This window comes from Salvelinus namaycush, chromosome 27 (genome assembly GCF_016432855.1).
Source record: "Salvelinus namaycush isolate Seneca chromosome 27, SaNama_1.0, whole genome shotgun sequence".
Classification (NCBI taxonomy): Eukaryota; Metazoa; Chordata; class Actinopteri; order Salmoniformes; family Salmonidae; genus Salvelinus; species Salvelinus namaycush.
Window position 1 is genome coordinate 18,093,595 of NC_052333.1, and position 23,954 is coordinate 18,117,548.

The 23,954-nt window shown below is 45.9% G+C and overlaps 1 protein-coding gene across 1 annotated transcript in view; it reads left to right on the top strand.

Moving 5' to 3' along the window:
• The first annotated feature begins 485 nt into the window (after positions 1–485).
• Positions 486–23,954, top strand: part of LOC120022280 (thrombospondin type-1 domain-containing protein 7A-like) — a 95,387-nt gene continuing 71,918 nt past the window's right edge. The window contains exons 1-5 of the mRNA XM_038966184.1: positions 486–540; positions 3,094–3,720; positions 3,814–4,150; positions 7,228–7,476; positions 12,746–12,924. Coding sequence (XP_038822112.1) covers positions 486–540; positions 3,094–3,720; positions 3,814–4,150; positions 7,228–7,476; positions 12,746–12,924 — 1,447 coding nt within the window. The remainder of the gene's footprint in view (positions 541–3,093; positions 3,721–3,813; positions 4,151–7,227; positions 7,477–12,745; positions 12,925–23,954) is intronic.

Sequence of the window (23,954 nt, forward strand, 5' to 3'; positions counted from 1 at the left end):
TTAGAGGGCCTTTATTTCTTCCTGGCTGCTCTGTGGTTGACAGGGGACGCAGGTGTGTGTGGGTGTGTGTGTGTGCATGTGTGGTTGTGTGATGGAGGGAAGCAGGCCAATTTGAGCTGTTTTCCCCCACTCACTCCCCCTCTCTGTCATACTGTGGATAACCATATCACCCACTGACATGTTCATAAATTACTGTGAACACCTGCAGAGTGGGGAGCCTCTGAATCCAAAATCCCCCCCCTCCAAACACACACACACAAACACACACACAGCGCACACCCTTCCCCTGCGGAGGCTAATGTGTCACAGCTGTAACATGTTCTTCTTTAGAGAATAGAGTGCTGGGAATGCTTAAACCCCTTAGCTAATCAGATGCCTCTTTTGTCCTTTCTCTTAATTATGAAAATCAATTTAGTGTTGATTTCTTTGTGAAAAGGGCGGTCAATCGCGCTTTTCCCTCACTTTCTAGCAAGGAGTATGTTACAATGGCAGCCACAAATGTCTATGTGTCTATGTATCTCTGTGTCTACGTGTCTACGTGTACGTATCTACGTATCTCTGTGTCTACGTGTCTACATATCTACGCATCTACATATCTACGTATCTATGTATCTATGAGTCCATGTGTCCATGTGTCCATGAGTCCATGTGTCCATGTGTCCATGAGTCCATGTGTCCATGAGTCCATGAGTCCATGTGTACATGAGTCCATGATTCCATGTGTCCATGAGTCGATGTGTCCATGATTCCATGTGTCCAATAGTCCATGTGTCCATGAGTCCATGAGTCCATGAGTCCATCTGTCCATGAGTCCATGTGTCCATGAGTCCATGAGTCCATGAGTCCATGTGTCCATGTGTCCATGAGTCAATGAATCCATGGGTCCATGTGTCCATGAGTCCATGTGTCAATGAGTCCATGAGTCCATGAGTCCATGAGTCTGTTTATGTGTGCGATTGTTTGTGTGTGTGTCTCAGTGGCAGCGGCAGCGGCAGGGCTGTCTCTTGTGTCGAGGGCAGTTTCTTGCTAGGTGTTATTGATGCGTATCGACCGGCCTCTCTCTCTGCTGCTAATTCAGGCGCTGCTCCTTCCGCTGACATTTTCATCACCATGGCTGTGCTTTACTGAGTCAAGACATAAAGCACTGCTTAAAACAGCCCCTGTCCTCCTTCCTCAGTCCTCAGACTCCTCTCTTCTCCTCTCCTCTCCTCTCTTCTATCCTTCTGGCCCTGCTTGTCATGAATCACACATCCCATGCTAGTCTATTCTATGTCAGGCAGATATAGTGGCCGACATTGGAACTATGTTATCTAGTCTTTCCTGGTAAGAAACAGTCTTGTAGCATAATAGGGGGAACAGATTCTTGCTTGTGTCTGGTTTTCAGGTAGCCAAAGGGGATTGTGCAGCAATTTAAGCTTTTCATTCATAGAGAGTTCCCCTGTGCTGAACCTCCGGCGGTCAATCAGTAGTAGTTTACCATATGCGTGTAATCGGGCGTACAGCAAGACATGCAGACATACACAAATATGGAAAATGTATGAATCTCTTGGGGGAAATTATTACTTATGTCTTCTTGAAGTTATCAAGACAACTCCCAAATGACAAAGCCAGGTTTACTCTTTCAGCTTTCAGCTCTTAGCCTTGCTTCCTTTGTGATTCGTCCCCTGTAGGCTACGCTACCCTTGCCTGGTCCCAGATCTGTTATGCCTACTCCTCTGGTTGTTATTATGCCTTGTTACACAGCAATAACTGATCTGGGACCAGGATTCAGTAAACCCCAGGCTGTGTCCTTGTTACAACAGCCGGCACTCCTCCCTGGCTCTGCTTAGATAGATCACTGGGACACCAGAGAGGCGGGGAGATGCGGGGGAAAAGAAGGGGGTGGATGGGGGAGCCCGTGGTAGTTCGTTGAGCTAGGAGGAGGATACCTCTGACTCTGACCCACTTCTGTAATACAGATTCATCTGAGCAGCTTGCCCTCTCACACAGTAAGCTACGAAGGCTCTCCCTCCCCAGCCTCAGCTTTCAGAAAGACAGGCAGCCCAATCCAGCAGCAGCACTGCAAGCTGCTCAATCCAACAACGTAAAACAGAGCTCAAATAAACTAGCGAAGGGCCCTCCCCACCGCTAATCCTCACTGATAGAATAGTAGGGCTGTCCTTCAGCACCACAAGATGGGCCCACATTGCAGTGAATCCTATCCAGCCGGAGATTGGCGGAGCTTTTCTTTCAGCACCTCAAACACAAGCACATCAGCGCTGGTGATGTCATGGGCTGATTGTACCATTATTAGAAGCCCTGCTTATCCTTCATGCAGAATTGATAGATTGATTGACTGACTGTTTATGCTAGGGTAAGCCAGGTTAGGTTATTCCTCAGTGACCTCACTCCCCACTATACCTTCCATCTTCTACATTTCCTGGGAATATTGATCCAGTCAGAGTGGTAACGCTGCCCTCACTCTGGGCTCTCTGTCTGCCTGTCGTGTACCTACTTGCCATTTTATGCTCGAAGGGGATGTTTGCCTAGACCTTTAATTGCATTCTCATAAATCCTAGAGGAAGGAAGTGTATCAGAAAATTGCACTTGGCGGAGTGATTTAATTGCAGTTGGCAGAGTGATTTGGAGGAGTGATTTGGCGGAGTGTGTGTGTGTGCGTTATTTATCAGGAAGTACTTATTCTTCCTCTACGAGGCACTTTGGTTGTTTCTGTTGGATTACAGTTCTGTTGTCCTTAGAAGCACTTTAGAAACGTTGACTAATAGTCCTCTGGTATAGCAGCACTAGAGAGCTTTGTCTTCTGGGCTTTAAAGGGGATTTGATTAACAGGAAAGTCATATGGAGAGATAATGCAAATTCCTTATAAACTGCCCTCCGAATTTCGACCAAGTCTTGAATGGCAACATTTAGACGGAATGTTAGGACTTTTACACAGTATTCATAGTGATTCACTGCTGTACAATAAAATCTGACAGTTAGGAGCTGAGTTACCTCCTCAGTATGCTTTCCATTTGGATAATATTCTGACTAACTGCTCTGATAGTACATCCTTCAGTTGAACTCCCTGTGACCTCACTGTCTCTGTTTCTCCAGGTCCATGGGGCCGGTGTATGGGCAGCGAGTGTGGCCCAGGGGGCAGCCAGAGCCGGGCAGTGTGGTGCGCCCACTCTGAAGGCTGGACTACCCTTCACACCAACTGTGAACAGGCCGAGCGCCCAGAGAACCAGCAGAGCTGCTTCCACGTTTGTGACTGGCACAAGGACCTGTATGACTGGCAGCTGGGTGCCTGGAATCAGTGCGTGCCTGTGTCTATGCGTAGCACCGGGGTGATCCAGCGGCCAGCCGTGTGTCTCCACGGCGAGGAGGGCATCCAGACACGCGAGGTGGGCTGCGTCCAGAAAGCGGATGGCGTGCCAGCGGAGGATGTGGCAATTTGTGAATACTTTGAGCCCAAGCCCAGGCTGGAGCAGGCCTGTCTGATCCCATGCCCACGGGACTGCGTGGTCTCCCAGTTCACCCCATGGACTTCCTGTTCAAAAACGTGTGGCACAGGTCTTCAGAATCGTGTCCGTTTTGTCCTGGCGCCGCCCATGTTCGGGGGTTCGGCCTGCCCTAACCTGACAGAGTTCCAGACTTGTCAGCCAGGTCCCTGCGTGGGACCAGAGAGCCTCTATAGTCTAAGGGTGGGATCCTGGGGTCCCTGCTCTATACCCCTCCCTCGCATGGCCAGGCAGGCTCCAACTCTTAGTCAAGGTAAAGATGTGGCTGTCCCTCGCCGGCTACGCAAAGACAGAGAGGGTAAAGAAGGTAAAGAGGCCAAAGAGGGCAGCGTGGTGCCCACCCCACGCCAGCCTCGTCTGAGTAAAGAAGAAAGGATGAAAAGAAAGGAAGAAAGAAAGGAGGGAAGAAAAGGCAGACAGGCAGCCAAAGAAGGGCGCAGGAAAAACAAGGAAACAGTCAAGGAGCGGGTGAGAGAGCTGGCGAGGGTGAGGGGGAGGGTGAAAGACCCAGAGACCAAGGAGCTGATCAAAAATAAGAGGAACAGGAACAGACAGAACCGACAGGGAGGGAAGTTCTGGGACCTGCAGGTTGGATACCAGACCCGGGAGGTGACCTGTGTTCACAGGAGCGGCAACGCTGATGCACTCAGGTAAGCCGCACTTATAATTTATAGTCTCAGTTACAGTGCCTATAGAAAGTCTACACCCCCATTGGATTTCTTCACATTTTATTGTGTTACAAAGTGGGATTAAAAGGGATTTAATTGTCCTTTTTTTTGTCAACGATCTACAAAATGTCAATGTGGAAGATATATATATAGTACCAGTCAAAATTTTGGACATACCTACTCATTCAAGGGTTTTTCTTTATTTTATTTTTTTACTGTTTTCTACATTGTAGAATAATAGTGAAGACATCAAAACTATGAAATAACACATAGAATCATGCAGTAAACAAAAAAGTGTTAAACAAACCAAAACATATTTTATATTTGAGATTCTTCAAAGTAGCCATCCTTTGCCTTGATGACAGCTTTGCACACTTTTGGCATTCTATCAACCAGCATCACCCAGAATGCTTTTCCAACAGTCTTGAAGGAGTTCCCACATATGCTGAGCACTTGTTGGCAATTTTTCCTTCACTCTGCGGTCCAACTCATCCCAAACCATCTCAATTGTGTTGAGGTCGGGTGATTGTGGAGGCCAGGTCATCTGATGCAGCAATCCATCACTCTCCTTCTTGGTCAAATAGCACTTATACAGCCTGGAGGTATGTGATAGTCCCAATAAGTGCAAACCAGATTGAATGGCGTATCGCTGCAAAATGCTGTGGTAAGTGTGCCTTGAAATCTAAATAAATCACTGACAGTGTCACCAGCAAAACACCCCTACACCATCACACCTCCTCCTCCATGCTTCACGTGGGAACAACACATGTGGAGATCATCTGTTCACCTACTCTGACATGGCATGGCAGTTGGAACAAAAAATCTCAAATTTGGACTCATCAGACCAAAGGACAGATTTCAAACCGTCTAATCTCCATTCCTCATGTATCTTGGCCCAAGCAAGTCCCTTCTTATTATTGGTGTCCTTTAGTAGTGGTTTCTTTGCAGCAATTTGTCCATGAAGGCCTGATTCACGCAGTTTCCTCTGAACAGTTGATGTTGAGATATGTCTGCTACTTGAACTCTGTAAAGCATTTATTTGGGCTGCAATTTCTAATTAACTTATTCTTATTATGTTCTTGCCATAATATGGTCTTGGTATTTTACCAAATAGAGCTACCTTCTGTATACCACCCCTACCTTGTCACAACACAACTGATTGGCACAAACGCATTAAGAAGGAAAGAAATTCCACAAATTAACTTTCAACAAGGCACACCTGTTAAATGAAATTCATTCCAGGTGACTACCTCAAGAAGCTGGTTTAGAGAATGCCAAGAGTGTTTATTAAAGGTGTCATAAATTCAAAGGGTGTCTACTTTCTGGAATCGCAAATATAAAATATATGTTGATTTGTTTAATAATTTTTTGGTTACTACATGATTCCATGTGTTATTTCATAGTTTTCATGTCTTCACTATTATTCTACAATGTAGAAAATAGTAAAAATATAGAAAAACCCTTGAATGAGTACCTGCCACAGTAAAACAAGTCCTATATCAACATAACCTGAAAGGCCGCTCATCAAGGAAGAAGCCCCTGCTCCAAAACCGCCATAAAAAAAGCCAGACTACGGTTTGCAACTGCACATGGGGACAAAGATCATACTGTTGGAGAAATGTCCTCTGGTCTGATGAAACAAAAATAGAACTGTTTGGCCATAATGACCATCATTATGTTTGGAGGAAAAAGGGGAACGCTTGCAAGCCGAAGAACACCATCCCAACTGTGAAGCACGGGGTTAGCAGCATCATGTTGTGGGGGTGCTTTGCTGCAGGAGGGACTGGTGCACTTCACAAAAAATGATGTGGATATATTGAAGCAACATCTCAAAACATCAGTCAGGAAGTTAAAGCTTGGTCGCAAATGGGTCTTCCAAATGGACAATGACCACAAGCATACTTCCAAAGTTGTGGCAAAAGGGCTTAAGGACAACAAAGTCAAGGTATTGGAGTGTTAAACAGTTTAAAGGCAATGCTACCAAATACTAATTGAGTGTATGTAAACTTCTGACCCACTGGGAATGTGATGAAAGAAATAAAAGCTGAAAAAAACCATTATCTCTACTATTATTCTGACATTTCACATTCTTAAAATAATGTGGTGATCCTAACTGACCTAAGACAAGGAATTTCTACTAGGATTAAATGTCAGGAATTGTGAAAAACTGAGTTTAAATGTATTTGGCTAAGGTGTATGTAAACTTCCGACTTCAACTGTACATGCACACATGCACAAATATACACATGTACTCACACATAACCACACACCCTTAATGTGCATTTGAGATATGTACATATGTATATATCTTGAAATATGTATATATCTTGAAATATATTCCATCTCACTTCCTTTAACATTGGTCATTATTTATTAATGTCATGCACATACTGTATCTGAAATGTCAATGAGTGAGTTATAAAGTACTGCATCATGACGCCTGGTATGCCGTTAATATGATATAGAGGACAGTATTTGCATTAAGTCGAATTTCGTTTGAGAAACTTCCGGGGAGTTAACCAAAATGTTTTGAGTTGTTTTAAAGTCAATTATCCCTAGCTAATTTCACATAAAAAGCAGATCATGAACGATTGGTTACTCTTTTAATTAAAACTTATGAAAGGAATATTTTTTAACACATATCTGTGTATGTGTGGAAATGAACATTTAGTGAAAAGCAAATGAAAAAACGGCTTCTGGAAAAATTCCTGGTGGAGAATAAATTAGAACAAAAAGTAATCAGCATTAAGATTTGTATCTGTCTGTAAAACTGCGTTCATCCACAGTATAATCGTATATTTGGGTCCTATCTCAGATTTCTGTTGCTTTGGATGAGAGTATCTGCTGAATGACTAAAATATAAATGCAGATGTAGGTTTGTAGAAAAGGCACATTGCAAATTCAGAGGGATTTCAAGTGGATTGAAGCTAACTGTCGTGCTCCAGTATTGGATTTTGCAAACATGTTTGGCCTTATATGAACACCTTGCCTCATTCCTTTGACCAAACACCTTCACTGATTCCTTTGTAATTAATGAACCTCTTGTTTCTTCCCTCCAGCCTGTGTTCTCAGGAGTCCCTACCAGTGACCTACCAGGCCTGCGTCCTGACCAAGGACTGTGAGGTGAGCGACTGGACCGATTGGTCGCCCTGCTCCAAGGACTGCTACGAGCTCAATGGGCCCACGGGCGAACACACACGCACACGCCGGGTACACCTGCTCCCCGTGGGAGGAGGGGCAGAGTGCCCCGAACTGGAGGAGAAGGAACCATGTACCCCTCAGGGAGAAGGGGTACCCCCCTGCATCGTGTAAGTACTCTATCACCCAATGTGGAAAAATGTGTGATTTCAATCTCTTATATGGATGTCTATGTAAATGAACAGTATAGGAATTGTGTTATTTGTATGCTGTACAATTAATTTCCTCATGAGATGATAACTAAACTGTCCAATCCAAAAATGATGCCAACAATGGTCCCGAAAACCATTGGAACACCTGAAAATGTCAGCCAATCAAGGATTGCAGATGATCAATTGAACTGCACTTCTACTCTGCAGGCTGGCTGACAGCTACAGTTACTCTCTCTCTAAAGTGCACTATGGGTAAGCTGCCTGTCTGCGCCCCTAAATAGCTTTGCTGTCTAAAAACAATAAACACTTGCAGATAATGCATGGGATACTTATCCAGAAAGGGCTGGTGTGTCTCTAACTCTAAATGTGTATGTGCATACACTAAATGGTTTGAATCTGTGTTAAGTGATTAAGGCCATGTGGCTGGGAACGTTGGCTGGTTGCTGTGACGACTGTAGCTAAACCATCCAACATAACAGCAGTAGTGGTACTAAGAGCACTGGGGATTTAACACTAGGGGGAGGAGCCACAATAACAACCCCACTACTATTGGGCTGTGGCTTGTTTGGTATCTGCTGGCTTATTATTCACAGCCTGAGTGGGAACAAACCACAGACCTGAGTGGGTACAAGCTACAGCCAGAAGGGGGAGAAGGGAGGGGGGTAGGCTCATTGTGTGGGGTGATGATGTTAGTGCTGATGAGAGGGGAGAGGGTGGGGGTGACGGTGTGAGGGGCATGTGGAAAGAGATGGAGAGATGGGGAGACGATTGAGTGGTGTGTTAGGTGATGGTGAGGTGGGCATGTAGGGAGAAATAGGAGTGACACAGAGGTGGGAGAGATGGGGGGGAGGAGGTAAGAGATGGGTTTGGCTCAGTGTGTGGGGCGACTGTGCCATACAAGAGAGGGGCATATGAGGAGAGATGGAGAGGAAACAAACAGACCAAGCATTTGGCTCTTTGCCAGTGATGGAAGAAATGATGAATGGAGTGTGTCTAGGAAAGAGTCAGTCGGTCGGCGTTACGCCTAATCTGATCCCCATGCCACGCACGCACGCACGCACGCACGCACGCACGCACACACACACAGAGATGGGCATGTTGAAACACCATCACTTTCACACCTGTTATGCAGTCATGTGCTGTGATGGCATGCATGTGTGTCCCCTTAAATTACTTCCTCCACCCGAACCTGTACAGCGCCATGTGGAACTATACTCCCCTGGTGTGGGGAGAAAGGAATTTCCCAATCGGCTTTTTTACACCTCTAGTCTGCTTGAGTGTTTTGGCCTGCAGTTGCTAGTAAGCTCGTTCTTCATGACAATAATTATTACATTGGGTTGAAAACTAAATTGCTACAGTGAGTTTACATGAGGACATCAGTCAGTCCATATTTTTTGTAAAAGTGTGTACATTAAGGTTAATATGCGGATCAGGACATAACCAATGTATTTACATCTTGTGAGCTTGATCCCTGGGCTTCTTCCATGGGGTATTTTGTATAGGTTATGTGAAAATGTTTTGCCTTTTTTTGCCCCTGATAACGATGAAAGGAATAAATCAATGTCGACGGACCAATGCTCCGTTTCTACCATTTGAAGAAGACCAGGATGAGAGAGAGATGAAGAGGTGTGAACCTTCTGGCAGGAGGCCCAGTTCATTCAGTCTTATTGATAGATTCCTCCTTTAGAGTGTCCCCATCTGTGTCAGTCCTAGACCCCCAGACCTAGCTATGGACCACAACTCCTAGGTGCCTCGTTGTCCCACAACCTCACCATGGCAATGGCCAGGGACTAGTAAGAGACACTCCACTCATGAATATGGAGTACTTTCATTGGTGGTGACCTCAAATCAATTCCATTATTGCCATGGAGACCGAGGCATGGCGGACATTTTGTGACCCTGGGGATGATTTGAACTGAAAAACAATACGTAACATTCTCACTAAAGAATTTTAAGGAACCTTTCAAGTTCTTCTGAAGCAGATCCTAGAGCTTTGAATTCAGTGCTGAGTGCAAATCTGTCTTAATGGATTGCTTTATACATGCATGAGAGCACCAGCTGTTCCGGAAGACTGTGTGATCACGCTCTCTGCAGCCAATGTGAGTAAGACCTTTAAACAGGTCAACATTCACAAGGCTGCAGGGCCAGACGGATTACCAGGACGTGTACGGCGAGCATGCGCTGACCAACTGGCAAGTGTCTTCACTGACATTTTCAACCTCTCCCTGGCTGAGTCTGTATCACTGGCATGTTTTAAGCATACCAACATAGTCCCTGTGCCCAAGAATACTAAGGAAACCTGCCTAAATGACAACCCGACCCGTAGCACTCACGTCTGTAGCCATGAAGAGCTTTGAAAGGCTGGTCATGGCTCACATTATACCATTATCCCAGAAACCCAGAAACCCTAGACCCACTCCAATTTGCATACCGCCCTAACAGATCCACAGATGATGCAATCTCTATCGCACTCCACACTGCCCTTTCCCACCTGGACAAATGGAACACCTATGTGACAATGCTGTTCATTGACCACAGCTCACCTTTTAACACCACAGTGCTTTCATAGCTCATCACTAAGCTAAGGACCCTGGGACTAAACACCTCCCTCTGCAACTGGATCCTGGACTTCCTGACGGGCAGCCCCAGGTGGTAAGGGTAGGTAACAACACATCTGCCACGCTGATCCTCAACACAGTCCCCTCCTGTACTCCCTGTTCACTCATGACTGCATGGCCAGGCACGACTCCAACACCATCATTAAGTTTGCTGATGACACAACAGTGGTAGGCCTGATCACCGACAACGATGAGACAGCCTATAGGAAGGTCAGAGACCTGGCCGTATGGTGCCAGGACAACAACCTCTCCCTCCTCTCCTTCAATGTGATCAAGACAAAGGAGATGATTATGGACTACAGGAAAAAGAGGACCGAGCACGCCCCCATTCTTATCAACGGGGCTGTAGTGGAGCAGGTTGAGAGCTTCAAGTTCCTTGATGTCCACAACACCAACAAACTATCATGGTCCAAACACACCAAGTCAGTAGTGAAGAGGGCACAACAAAACCTATTCCCCCTCAGGAGACTGAAAAGATTTGGCATGGGTCAACAGATCCTCAAAAGGTTCTATAGCTGCACCATCGAGAGCATCCTGACAGGTTGCATCACTGCCTGGTATGACAACTGCTCAGCCTCCGACCTCAAGGCTCTACAGAGGGTGAGTGCAAACGGCCCAGTACATCACTGGGGTCAAGCTTCCTGCCATCCAGGACCTCTATACCAGGCGGTGTCAGAGGAAGGCCCTAAAAATTGTCAAAGACTCCAGCCACCCTAGTCAAAGACTGTTCTCTCTGCTACCGCACGGCAAGTGGTACCGGTGCGCCAAGTCTAGGTCCAAGAGGCTTCTAAACAGCTTCTACCCCCAAGCCATAATACTCCTGAACATCTAATCAAATGGCTACCAAGACTATTTGCAATGCCCCCCTCCCTCTTTTACACCGCTGCTACTCTCTGTTGTTATCATCTATGCATAGTCACTTTAATAACTCTACCTACATGTACATATTACCTCAACTAACCGGTGCCTCCGCACATTGACTCTGTACCGGTACACCCCTGTATATAGTCTCGCTATTGCTATTTTACTGCTGCTCTTTAATTACTTGTTACTTTTATTTCTTATTCTTATCCATCTTTTTTTTTTAACTGCACTGTTGGTTACGGGCTCGTAAGTAAGCATTTCACTGTAAGGACCTGTTGTAATCGGCGCATGTGACTAATAACATTTTATTTGGTTTGATTTGATTTGATTTTGTATATGATCTGTTCCAGTTTAATGCAGTTGAGTCCTTCCACTGAGGTCCATTGAGGGACATTTAGATCATGATGTTCTCTTTGTGGACATTCAAGATTAATTGTGGATTGTGAGGTACACTGTGAATATACTCTCACCGGCCAATTTAATAGGTTCACCCATCTACTGTAGTGCCGTGTCGGACCCCCCCCCCCCCCCCCCAGAACAGCCTGAATTATTCGGGGAATTCTACAAGGTGTCAAAACAGTCTACAGTGATGTTGGTCCATGCTGACGTGAAGGCATCACACAGTTGTTACAGATTGTACAGTGGTACATTCATGCTGCTAACAGCCCGTTCTGTGTAGTGGGTTGAGGTCTCGGGACTGCGCAGGCCATTCAAGTAAACTGAACTGACTGTCATGTTCCAGGCCATTTTTTCCTGCTCCTCAATTGTGCAGTGCTGCTGGGTTGTGGAGTCCATGCACCGACTGATTGAGGCTGTTCTGAAGACAAAAGGGGGTGCAACTCAATATTAGGAAGGTGTTCTTAATGTTTTGTACACTCGGTGTATATAGAGTCATTAAACACTGGACACTTCCCGTTTATTTTATGCTTTTTCCCCTTATGTGTATTCATAAACTGTATTCTTCACATAGCTCATTCTAATATATCTACCACTGTACTTTGATAAACTTAGGCTACATTTACAAACAACACCCTTCTTCAACAGCATTCAAACCATTTCAATAATTTATTTGTGCCATTATTATTATTTGTACCATTTTGCATTAGCTGCTCTGTTGTCTGGAGCATATTTTGATTGCCTATCCTATTGTGTCATACATAATACATTTGAAACAGTCAGTTAAAAATGCTATCAATCTAAATAATGCTTCTAGGGAGTTTTTCCTAGCCACCGTGCTTCTACACCTGCATTGCTTGCTGTTTGGGGTTTTAGGCTGGGTTTCTGTACAGCACTTTGAGATATCAGCTCAAATCAAATCAAATCATACATTTGATTTGATTTGAACAAGCTGTGACCATGTAGGACTTTCAAGCTTTGGTTGTGCATCTTCTCAATCAATCTGCTTCATTCACAACAGGTATAAAATACGGTTAATATTGATGCAGTGTACATTTTCTTGCTCTGCTAGCCACTCATACTCACTGACCTCTGTCCATCATCTTCCTTTATAAGGAACAGAATGGGAATGGCTGCATCAGAAATGGCACCCCAATTCCTGTAGTTGCACTGCTTTTGGCCAGAGCCACATAGGAAAGTAGTGCACTAGGGAATAGGGTGGCATTTTGGGTGGCAAACTATGACTTCATTTTGTCATCATTGATGATTTAATTCATGTACAATATTTTTTCAATCTATGTTATGTAAAAAATCGAATCAAATCAATCTCCCTTCGTTCTCCTCTGCAGGTACAACTGGAAGACAACAGAGTGGACTGAGTGCAGGGTGGACATGTTGCTAAGCCAACAGGACCGTCGTCGTGGTAACCTAACGGGGCTGTGTGGAGGCGGAATCCAGAACCGTGAGGTGTACTGTGTCCAGGCAACCAGCGTTGACCCCGCTTCCAGCGCTCTCAAGAGCAAAGAAGGTAACCTGACCAGCATGCAACTGTCCTTTATCCCCAATGTGTAATCTTATCATTTTGATAACTCATGTCACTCCTCCATCCTAGGTCATCTCTCTCACCAGTCGTGTGTCTATAGAAAGCCCATACCCACTGTGTATCTTTAGTTCCCTCCCATACTGCTGCCTTGTCTCATTGTACACATCTCTTCCACTTTGTGCACTGGAGACTGAGCACTTGTGCTAAGAATGTGAAATGAGAATATGAACTGTGCTAACGTGCCGTTACACAATAGCAAGAAATTAAACGGGATACCCTGGGCAGCCAAAATGCATGCACTAACGGTGCAGAGAATAGGAATAGGGTTGAGGAATGTGTTCCCACATTCGGGAGGTCTTTGGAGACGGTAGAAGCCTTGCACGTTACAAAAAGAGTGCATACCCTGTGAAATAAAAAAAATAAAAAAATTGTACCCTGTGTGAGAACAGTTCCTTACACAAGTGGTAGCAATCCCAAATGGCACCCTATTCCCTATTTAGTGCACTACTTTTGACCAAGACCTATAGTGTTATAGTCAAAAGTAGTGCACTATATAGGGAATATGGTGCCATTTGGTACACAGCAAGAATTCCCCTAACAAATGTCAACATGACAGGACAGCACATCCACAAAGTCAGCAGCAGCAGTATTAACTCTCTCCATCCCCTGATAATGTCGTGTCTGTGTTCCCAGATAATGTATTAAAATTGTCGCCACTCCCTTGGTAAAGTTACACACACACACGCGCCCACACACACACACACACCAGGCGGTCATTTATAAACCTTTTTCCCATGACTGCGTGGTGTCGTGTCTTTGACTATGCCAGATGAATTGCTATGACATGCTATTCTATAAAATAATTTCTCCGTAATTAATATTACCTGATTGAACTAATCATGTAAATATTAATTAACTAGAGAGGGACACCACGAAATAATATTTATAGAGCTGTTATCTTCCGAATAAACTCTTAAAGATTTAGTAATATTTTACATCCATAGCAGTCACCTTAATCGTCATTTTATTCAGTCTCATCTGAAAGTGGTAAATCCTTGTTATCTGCAAGAATCCTGGCTAACAAGTTGAATCAGCAATACAAAATTGGGTTTAATTATTTATTTACTAAATACCTAACTAATCACACAGAATCACACATACACAAAGAAATCATAACTTGATCACAAATTACGTCATACAGAAAAACGTCCCTAGCGGGCGGAATAGATATGACAGCTTGTTACACAAAGAAAAGGGGCGGGATTTTAGTGAAAGAGCGGGAGACTGGAACATAGGCGAAGCTGTACCATCGTAAATACAGTATCTTATGCATTCTAAATTACCGGCCATTTGAAAAAGGAAAATGCAATAAATATTTACTCTGAGCTGCGCTTCAGTAGGTTGGTGGTAGATGGAAGACCGTATCGCCAACCCGAGTCCTCTGTCCTTTGAAGAATGTCTCTGGTGGTCACTGGATTCGTTGGAGTAGCGTCGTGTGTAGTAGACGGGATACTCTGACTGTCCTTCCTAACCTGCGTTTGTAGCGGCTGTTGCTAACTCAACGGCTAGGCGGTATCACTTCTGCAGTGAATACGAGTTCAAAGTTCATACCATTTGCAACCAAAGTCCATGCTGATGTTGGCTTAGTTCTGTAGTTATTGTCTGAACCATTCTGACGTCGGATCGTCATCCTAGTGTCCCGGAACAGGAAGTTATATTTTTGTCAATGGCTTTTATAGTGGAGGGAGAGGGGTGTGTCTGAAAAGTTTATCATCCATGTCTCTTCACAGGGGCGGGCCCCTAGTTGAGCAGAAGCCCAAATTTATGAAAATCCAAATCTCTCATTTGGAAGCTAAAATTACATTTAATCTCTTCACAAATAATTTCATATTCAAACATTTGAATTAAACAACAAGTCCATGTGAATCCGATACCTCTGACGTTTAGACTTTCCACAGTAGAGTTTATGTCATTCTATCATTGATGAGAATGTGTCAGAGGGCAACCGAACTGACATAATATACCTTAAGTACCACCGCATATGTTCAGTTGGTCGGATTACCAGAATATAGTTCATTCCCCCCCACTTTCTGATGTCCCCAAAATCTCTATGTTAACCAAGGGGTTTTCTTATGTCACATCAGTAGGGAAGAGAAAAAGGGGGAAAGAGGTATTTATGACTGTCATAAACCTACCCCCACTGCCAACGTCATGACAGTGGCCACGCACGACTCCAACTGAATCATCAATTTGCTGATGACACAACAGTGGTAGGCCTGATTACCAATAACGATGAGACAGCCTACAGGGAGGAGGTGAGAGCCCTGACGGAGTGGTGCCAGGAAAATAACCTCTCCCTCTCCCTCAACGTCAACAAAACCAAAGAGCTGATCGTGGACTACAGGAGACAGCAGGGAGAGAACGCCCCCATCCACATCGAGTGCGCTCCCCCGCAGTGGGGAAAAAAGCTTAAAGTTCCTCGACGTGCACATCACTGATGATCTGAAATGGTCCCATCACACCGACACCGTGGTGAAGAAGTCACAACAGCGCCTCAGGCGGCTGAAGAAATTTGTCTTGGCCCCTAAGATCTTCACAAATTTCTACAGATGCATCACACCGACACCGTGGTGAAGAAGTCGCAACAGCGCCTCAGGCGGCTGAAGAAATTTGTCTTGGCCCCTAAGATCTTCACAAATTTCTACAGATGCACCATTGAGCATCAATGCCTGGTACGGCAACTGCACCATCCTCCATCAACTGTACAAAACATTTTTCCATGACATAGACTGACCAGGTAAATCCAGGTGAAAGCTATTATCCCTTATTGATGTCACTTGTTAAATCCACTTCAATCAGTGTGGATGAAGGGAAGGAGACAGGTTAAAGAAGGATTTTTAAGCTTTGAGACAATTAAGACATGGATAAGACTTAATTGTCTTTGAACGGGGTATTGTAGTAGGTGCCAGGCGCACTGGTTTGAGTATGTCAAGAACTGCAACGCTGCTGGGTTTTTCACACTCAACAGTTTCCTATGTGTATCAAGAATGGTCCACCACTCAAAGGACATCCAGCCAACTTGACACATCTGTGGGAAGCATTGGAGTCAACATAGACCAGCATCCCTGTCGAATGCTTCGACACCTTGTAGAGTCCATGCACTGATGGATTGAGGCTGCTCATGAGGGCAAAAGGGGGTGCAACTCAATATTAGGAATGTTTTGTACACTCAGTATATATAGTCATTAAACACGGGTCACTTCCCGTTTCTTTTATACTTTTTCCTATGTGTATTCATATCGTGTATTCTTCACGTAGCTCATTCTAATATGTCTACTACTGTACTTTGCATTTTTCTTTTACACTGTTTATACACACCACGTATTTATATACTGGATTCTTGACATAGTTTACTGTAATATATCTACACACACTGTACATATCATTCCTATTATATCCTTTCGGTGTACATACACATAGATTGCATCTGGATTACTGATAATGTTATTTGGGTTCTTACTTGGATTCATTATGACATTTTTACTTTTTTACATTTTACTTTTTTGCTTATTTGTGTACTTTCTTGACATTTACTGCACTGTTAGGATCTAGTAACACAAGCATTTCGCTGCACCCACTATAAAATCTGCTAAACATTGAATGCCACCAATAAACTTTGTACAAATTTTACACGAGGTGAAATACATGGTTTGATTCGGCCCATGTTTTGTCACAGTTTGTCAACTCGCTGTAGATCTCTGTAGACCGGACAGGTTGTCAGCGAAATTTAGCTGGGGAGGTTTGAGCATTAAGTTCTGACTCGACTTGTGCTCACACCCAAAATCATCTAATCTTTTCCGGCTCTGCACACACACACACACGCTCTAGCACCCATGTGTGAAGTGGAACGAGATATGAGGGTGTCTTTACTCCATATATCTTCTGGAGCCGGGCTGAATATGTAAATATGAGTGGGTGGGATGGGAAAGATTAAGGGAGGGAGGGAGAGGAAGAAAACGAGGCAGGGAGGAGAACAATGCAAGGAGCGAGGAGAGAGAAGAGAGATGGAATATGAGTGTGGGTATAGTAGTTAGCACTACTTAGTCAGCGTTTATGGAAGTGAAGGTAGCTGGTAGCGAGTTCATGTTTATCCAGCGCTGCCACACTGACTCCCAGACAGTCCACCTGGTCAGGGGGCTCAACTGGCCACCGCTCAAAGAAATTATTCAAATTATTTCAGCTGGTCTCAGACTGCCAGACAGAGGAGGCACTTTGCTGTCGTGTATTCAGACATCTAAAGAAACATTTTTAACCGCAACTTTAGCAATTTTTCAAATCATGTGAGCGTTCTGTATTTGGAAGTGACAGGGTTTGCTAGGTGACACAAGTGATGGTGACAGTTGCAGAGAGGGAGTGGGAGAAGGACAGAAAGAGAGGGAGAGTTGGAGGTAGGAAAGCACAGAAATCCCACCTGTCGTTACAAATACTTTCTTTCAACCTTTCCTGTCTGCTCTATGGCACAATTACAACTCCCACGTTCACTTCTGGTATTCACTTCCTCATTATCCAGTCTCCTCTCCTGGTTGCCTTCTCAATCATCTCCCCTGTCTTCAAAACCAAACATTCACCCTTAAATAAAATACACAGTTCTGGGTTATTTTAGGGATCTACACAGATTTTCTCTCATCTCGGGCAATTTACTGCTGAATCTATAAAGCATTATTCACAAATCTCCATCTCACTGGCAGTAATTGCGGGTTTCCTTGCAGACACTGAAGTCTGGATGGAGAGCTAAAACTTCAGTCTGATGAAATCTTGTTTTTTGCTTTCAACGATTGTCTTATTCCCTATGCGAAGTGACTGAGGCTGGATAGTTTTGTACGCGTGTGCGTGTGTGATTATTAATTTAGGCTTGTCACTTTCCTGTATGTGTATGCATTCTCAGTCCCATTTACATAGGAAATAAGATTTATTTGGACACCAAACTCACTGTTTCAATCATTCTGGGGATTACAGCTGGCGTCAACAAACCTATGTGATGATTGCCAAAATGTTGCTGAAATGAAGTGTGCAAAAGAAGCATTTTTTTTATCAAAACCCACGCATGCACACTCACACACACACATGCACACGAATACACACACACACACACACACACACACACACACACACACACACACACACACACACACACACACACACACACACACACACACACACACACACACACACACACACACACACACACACACACACACACACACACACACACACACACACACACACACTAATATTTCTGCCAATGCAATAATATCACAGCTTATGTTTGACTAATCAGGACTCGGGTTTATTAAACTATTCCATGGGGGGTCAGATATGGACAACAGGGAAAAGCAGCTGTCTCAATATCTGTCTACTACCAGTTACTGGTAGAGAGGGGGAGGAATGGAGAGCAAGAGGAAGGGAGGGTGCAGGGAGGCACTGAATCTGATGTTACTGTAGTTATTGGCTTTGATGGTCATCAGTTCTAACCAGCTCTGTTCTGTTTGGCTCAAATCAATATGGATCTTTATTAGAGGGCCCTTAGAGACATTCTGTAGCTAGCAGTAGAACGGCTGGCTGTGTGATGCCATCCGGAAGTACAGTTATTGATGCTGATGGCAAGGGGTGACAGAGAAAGGAGGAGAGGGGTGGTCCGCAGGTGTCTGTCTGGGCTTGGAGGTCCTAGTTTGGCCCCAGGAACCACTGTGTGTGGGTGTGTGTGTATGTGTGTGTGTGTGTGTGTGTGTGTGTGTATGTGTGTGTGTGTGTGTGTGTGTGTGTGTGTGTGTGTGTGTGTGTGTGTGTGTGTGTGTGTGTGTGTGTGTGTGCGTGTGCGTGCACGTTTGGGAGGAAGGGAGGGAGGGAGGGAGGGTAGAGTCTAGACGAGACCATCTGGCAGGAGAGAGAGCGAGAGACCCATGTGGCACCTCAACCAAGGTCAACCAGCACGGAGAAGTTCATTAATCAGCCTTTGCTATTATGGTTACATGTGCGTATGTGTGTCTGGTGTTAACAATACTGACTGGAAACAATAATGATGCCACATGTTTACTTGTCACGCAACATCATTTGTACATGTGTGAAATAGGACAAATATAAGCACTCACCAAATTATTATTATTACGCCATTGGGGTAGGTAAGCCTTCTAAAGCGACGTAGGTAAGCCTTCTAAAGTGGCGTAGGTAAGCCTTCTAGTGGCGTAGGTAAGCCTTCTACAGCGGCGTAGGTAAGCCTTCTACAGTGGCGTAGGTAAGCCTTCTACAGTGGCGTAGGTAAGCCTTCTACAGCGGCGTAGGTAAGCCTTCTAAAGTGGCGTAGGTAAGCCTTCTAGTGGCGTAGGTAAGCCTTCTACAGTGGCGTAGGTAAGCCTTCTACAGTGGCGTAGGTAAGCCTTCTACAGTGGCGTAGGTAAGCCTTCTACAGTGGCGTAGGTAAGCCTTCTACAGTGGCGTAGGTAAGCCTAAAGTGGCGTAGGTAAGCCTTCTAAAGTGGCGTAGGTAAGCCTAAAGTGGCGTAGGTAAGCCTTCTACAGTGGCGTAGGTAAGCCTTCTACAGTGGCGTAGGTAAGCCTTCTACAGTGGCGTAGGTAAGCCTAAAGTGGCGTAGGTAAGCCTTCTAAAGTGGCGTAGGTAAGTCTTCTAAAGTGGCGTAGGGAGATAAGCCTTCTATAGTGGCGTAGGTAAGTAAGCCTTCTAAAGTGGAGTAGGTAAGCCTTCTGCAGTGGCGTAGGTAAGCCTTCTACAGTGGCGTAGGTAAGCCTTCTACAGTGGCGTGGGTAAGCCTTCTAAAGTGGCGTAGGTAAGCCTTCTAGTGGCGTAGGTAAGCCTTCTACAGTGGCGTAGGTAAGCCTTCTACAGTGGCGTAGGTAAGCCTTCTAAAGCGACGTAGGTAAGCCTTCTAAAGCGACGTAGGTAAGCCTTCTACAGCGGCGTAGGTAAGCCTTCTAAAGCGACGTAGGTAAGCCTTCTACAGTGGCGTAGGTAAGCCTTCTACAGTGGCGTAGGTAAGCCTTCTACAGTGGCGTAGGTAAGCCTTCTACAGTGGCGTAGGTAGGCCTTCTACAGTGGCGTAGGTAAGCCTTCTACAGTGGCGTAGGTAAGCCTTCTACAGTGGCGTAGGTAAGCCTTCTACAGTGGCGTAGGTAAGCCTTCTACAGTGGCGTAGGTAAGCCTTCTAAAGTGGCGTAGGTAAGCCTAAAGTGGCGTAGGTAAGCCTTCTACAGCGGCGTAGGTAAGCCTTCTAAAGCGACGTAGGTAAGCCTTCTACAGCGACGTAGGTAAGCCTTCTAAAGTGGCGTAGGTAAGCCTTCTAGTGGCGTAGGTAAGCCTTCTACAGCGGCGTAGGTAAGCCTTCTACAGTGGCGTAGGTAAGCCTTCTACAGTGGCGTAGGTAAGCCTTCTACAGCGGCGTAGGTAAGCCTTCTAAAGTGGCGTAGGTAAGCCTTCTAGTGGCGTAGGTAAGCCTTCTACAGTGGCGTAGGTAAGCCTTCTACAGTGGCGTAGGTAAGCCTTCTACAGTGGCGTAGGTAAGCCTTCTACAGTGGCGTAGGTAAGCCTTCTACAGTGGCGTAGGTAAGCCTAAAGTGGCGTAGGTAAGCCTTCTAAAGTGGCGTAGGTAAGCCTAAAGTGGCGTAGGTAAGCCTTCTACAGTGGCGTAGGTAAGCCTTCTACAGTGGCGTAGGTAAGCCTTCTACAGTGGCGTAGGTAAGCCTAAAGTGGCGTAGGTAAGCCTTCTAAAGTGGCGTAGGTAAGTCTTCTAAAGTGGCGTAGGGAGATAAGCCTTCTATAGTGGCGTAGGTAAGTAAGCCTTCTAAAGTGGAGTAGGTAAGCCTTCTGCAGTGGCGTAGGTAAGCCTTCTACAGTGGCGTAGGTAAGCCTTCTACAGTGGCGTGGGTAAGCCTTCTAAAGTGGCGTAGGTAAGCCTTCTAGTGGCGTAGGTAAGCCTTCTACAGTGGCGTAGGTAAGCCTTCTACAGTGGCGTAGGTAAGCCTTCTAAAGCGACGTAGGTAAGCCTTCTAAAGCGACGTAGGTAAGCCTTCTACAGCGGCGTAGGTAAGCCTTCTAAAGCGACGTAGGTAAGCCTTCTACAGTGGCGTAGGTAAGCCTTCTACAGTGGCGTAGGTAAGCCTTCTACAGTGGCGTAGGTAAGCCTTCTACAGTGGCGTAGGTAGGCCTTCTACAGTGGCGTAGGTAAGCCTTCTACAGTGGCGTAGGTAAGCCTTCTACAGTGGCGTAGGTAAGCCTTCTACAGTGGCGTAGGTAAGCCTTCTACAGTGGCGTAGGTAAGCCTTCTAAAGTGGCGTAGGTAAGCCTAAAGTGGCGTAGGTAAGCCTTCTACAGCGGCGTAGGTAAGCCTTCTAAAGCGACGTAGGTAAGCCTTCTACAGTGGCGTAGGTAAGCCTTCTACAGTGGCGTAGGTAAGCCTTCTACAGTGGCGTAGGTAGGCCTTCTACAGTGGCGTAGGTAGGCCTTCTACAGTGGCGTAGGTAAGCCTTCTACAGTGGCGTAGGTAAGCCTTCTACAGTGGCGTAGGTAAGCCTTCTACAGTGGCGTAGGTAAGCCTAAAGTGGCGTAGGTAAGCCTTCTAAAGTGGCGTAGGTAAGCCTAAAGTGGCGTAGGTAAGCCTTCTACAGTGGCGTAGGTAAGCCTTCTACAGTGGCGTAGGTAAGCCTTCTACAGTGGCTTAGGTAAGCCTAAAGTGGCATAGGTAAGCCTTCTAAAGTGGCGTAGGTAAGTCTTCTAAAGTGGCGTAGGGAGATAAGCCTTCTATAGTGGCGTAGGTAAGTAAGCCTTCTAAAGTGGCGTAGGTAAGCCTTCTGCAGTGGCGTAGGTAAGCCTTCTACAGTGGCGTAGGTAAGCCTTCTACAGTGGCGTGGGTAAGCCTTCTTCAGTGGCGTGGGTAAGCCTTCTACAGTGGCGTAGGTAAGCCTTCTAAAGTGACGTAGGTAAGCCTAAAGTAGCGTAGGTAACCCTTCTACAGTGGCGTAGGTAAGCCTTCTACAGTGGCGTAGGTAAGCCTTCTACAGTGGCGTGGGTAAGCCTTCTACAGCGGCGTAGGTAAGCCTTCTACAGTGGCGTAGGTAAGCCTTCTACAGTGGCGTAGGTAAGCCTTCTACAGTGGCGTAGGTAAGCCTTCTAAAGCGACGTAGGTAAGCCTTCTACAGTGGCGTAGGTAAGCCTTCTAAAGCGACGTAGGTAAGCCTTCTACAGTGGCGTAGGTAAGCCTTCTAAAGTGGCGTAGGTAAGCCTTCTACAGCGGTGTAGGTAAGCCTTCTACAGTGGCGTAGGTAAGCCTTCTACAGTGGCGTAGGTAAGCCTTCTACAGTGGCGTAGGTAAGCCTTCTACAGTGGCGTAGGTAAGCCTTCTAAAGTGGCGTAGGTAAGCCTAAAGTGGCGTAGGTAAGCCTTCTACAGTGGCGTAGGTAAGCCTTCTACAGTGGCGTAGGTAAGCCTAAAGTGGCATAGGTAAGCCTTCTAAAGTGGCGTAGGTAAGTCTTCTAAAGTGGCGTAGGGAGATAAGCCTTCTGTAGTGGCGTAGGTAAGTAAGCCTTCTAAAGTGGCGTAGGTAAGCCTTCTGCAGTGGCGTAGGTAAGCCTTCTACAGCGGCGTAGGTAAGCCTTCTACAGTGGCGTGGGTAAGCCTTCTAAAGTGGCGTAGGTAAGCCTTCTAGTGGCGTAGGTAAGCCTTCTACAGTGGCGTAGGTAAGCCTTCTACAGCGGCGTAGGTAAGCCTTCTAAAGCGACGTAGGTAAGCCTTCTACAGCGGCGTAGGTAAGCCTTCTACAGTGGCGTAGGTAAGCCTTCTAAAGCGACGTAGGTAAGCCTTCTACAGCGGCGTAGGTAAGCCTTCTAAAGCGACGTAGGTAAGCCTTCTACAGTGGCGTAGGTAAGCCTTCTAAAGCGACGTAGGTAAGCCTTCTACAGCGGCGTAGGTAAGCCTTCTACAGCGGCGTAGGTAAGCCTTCTACAGTGGCGTAGGTAAGCCTTCTACAGCGGCGTAGGTAAGCCTTCTAAAGCGACGTAGGTAAGCCTTCTACAGTGGCGTAGGTAGGCCTTCTACAGTGGCGTAGGTAAGCCTTCTACAGTGGCGTAGGTAAGCCTTCTACAGTGGCGTAGGTAAGCCTTCTACAGTGGCGTAGGTAAGCCTAAAGTGGCGTAGGTAAGCCTTCTAAAGTGGCGTAGGTAAGCCTAAAGTGGCGTAGGTAAGCCTTCTACAGCGGCGTAGGTAAGCCTTCTAAAGCGACGTAGGTAAGCCTTCTACAGTGGCGTAGGTAAGCCTTCTACAGTGGCGTAGGTAAGCCTTCTACAGTGGCGTAGGTAGGCCTTCTACAGTGGCGTAGGTAAGCCTTCTACAGTGGCGTAGGTAAGCCTTCTACAGTGGCGTAGGTAAGCCTTCTACAGTGGCGTAGGTAAGCCTAAAGTGGCGTAGGTAAGCCTTCTAAAGTGGCGTAGGTAAGCCTAAAGTGGCGTAGGTAAGCCTTCTACAGTGGCGTAGGTAAGCCTTCTACAGTGGCGTAGGTAAGCCTTCTACAGTGGCGTAGGTAAGCCTAAAGTGGCATAGGTAAGCCTTCTAAAGTGGCGTAGGTAAGTCTTCTAAAGTGGCGTAGGGAGATAAGCCTTCTATAGTGGCGTAGGTAAGTAAGCCTTCTAAAGTGGCGTAGGTAAGCCTTCTGCAGTGGCGTAGGTAAGCCTTCTACAGTGGCGTAGGTAAGCCTTCTACAGTGGCGTAGGTAAGCCTTCTTCAGTGGCGTAGGTAAGCCTTCTACAGTGGCGTAGGTAAGCCTTCTAAAGTGACGTAGGTAAGCCTAAAGTAGCGTAGGTAACCCTTCTACAGTGGCGTAGGTAAGCCTTCTACAGTGGCGTAGGTAAGCCTTCTACAGTGGCGTGGGTAAGCCTTCTACAGCGGCGTAGGTAAGCCTTCTACAGTGGCGTAGGTAAGCCTTCTACAGTGGCGTAGGTAAGCCTTCTACAGTG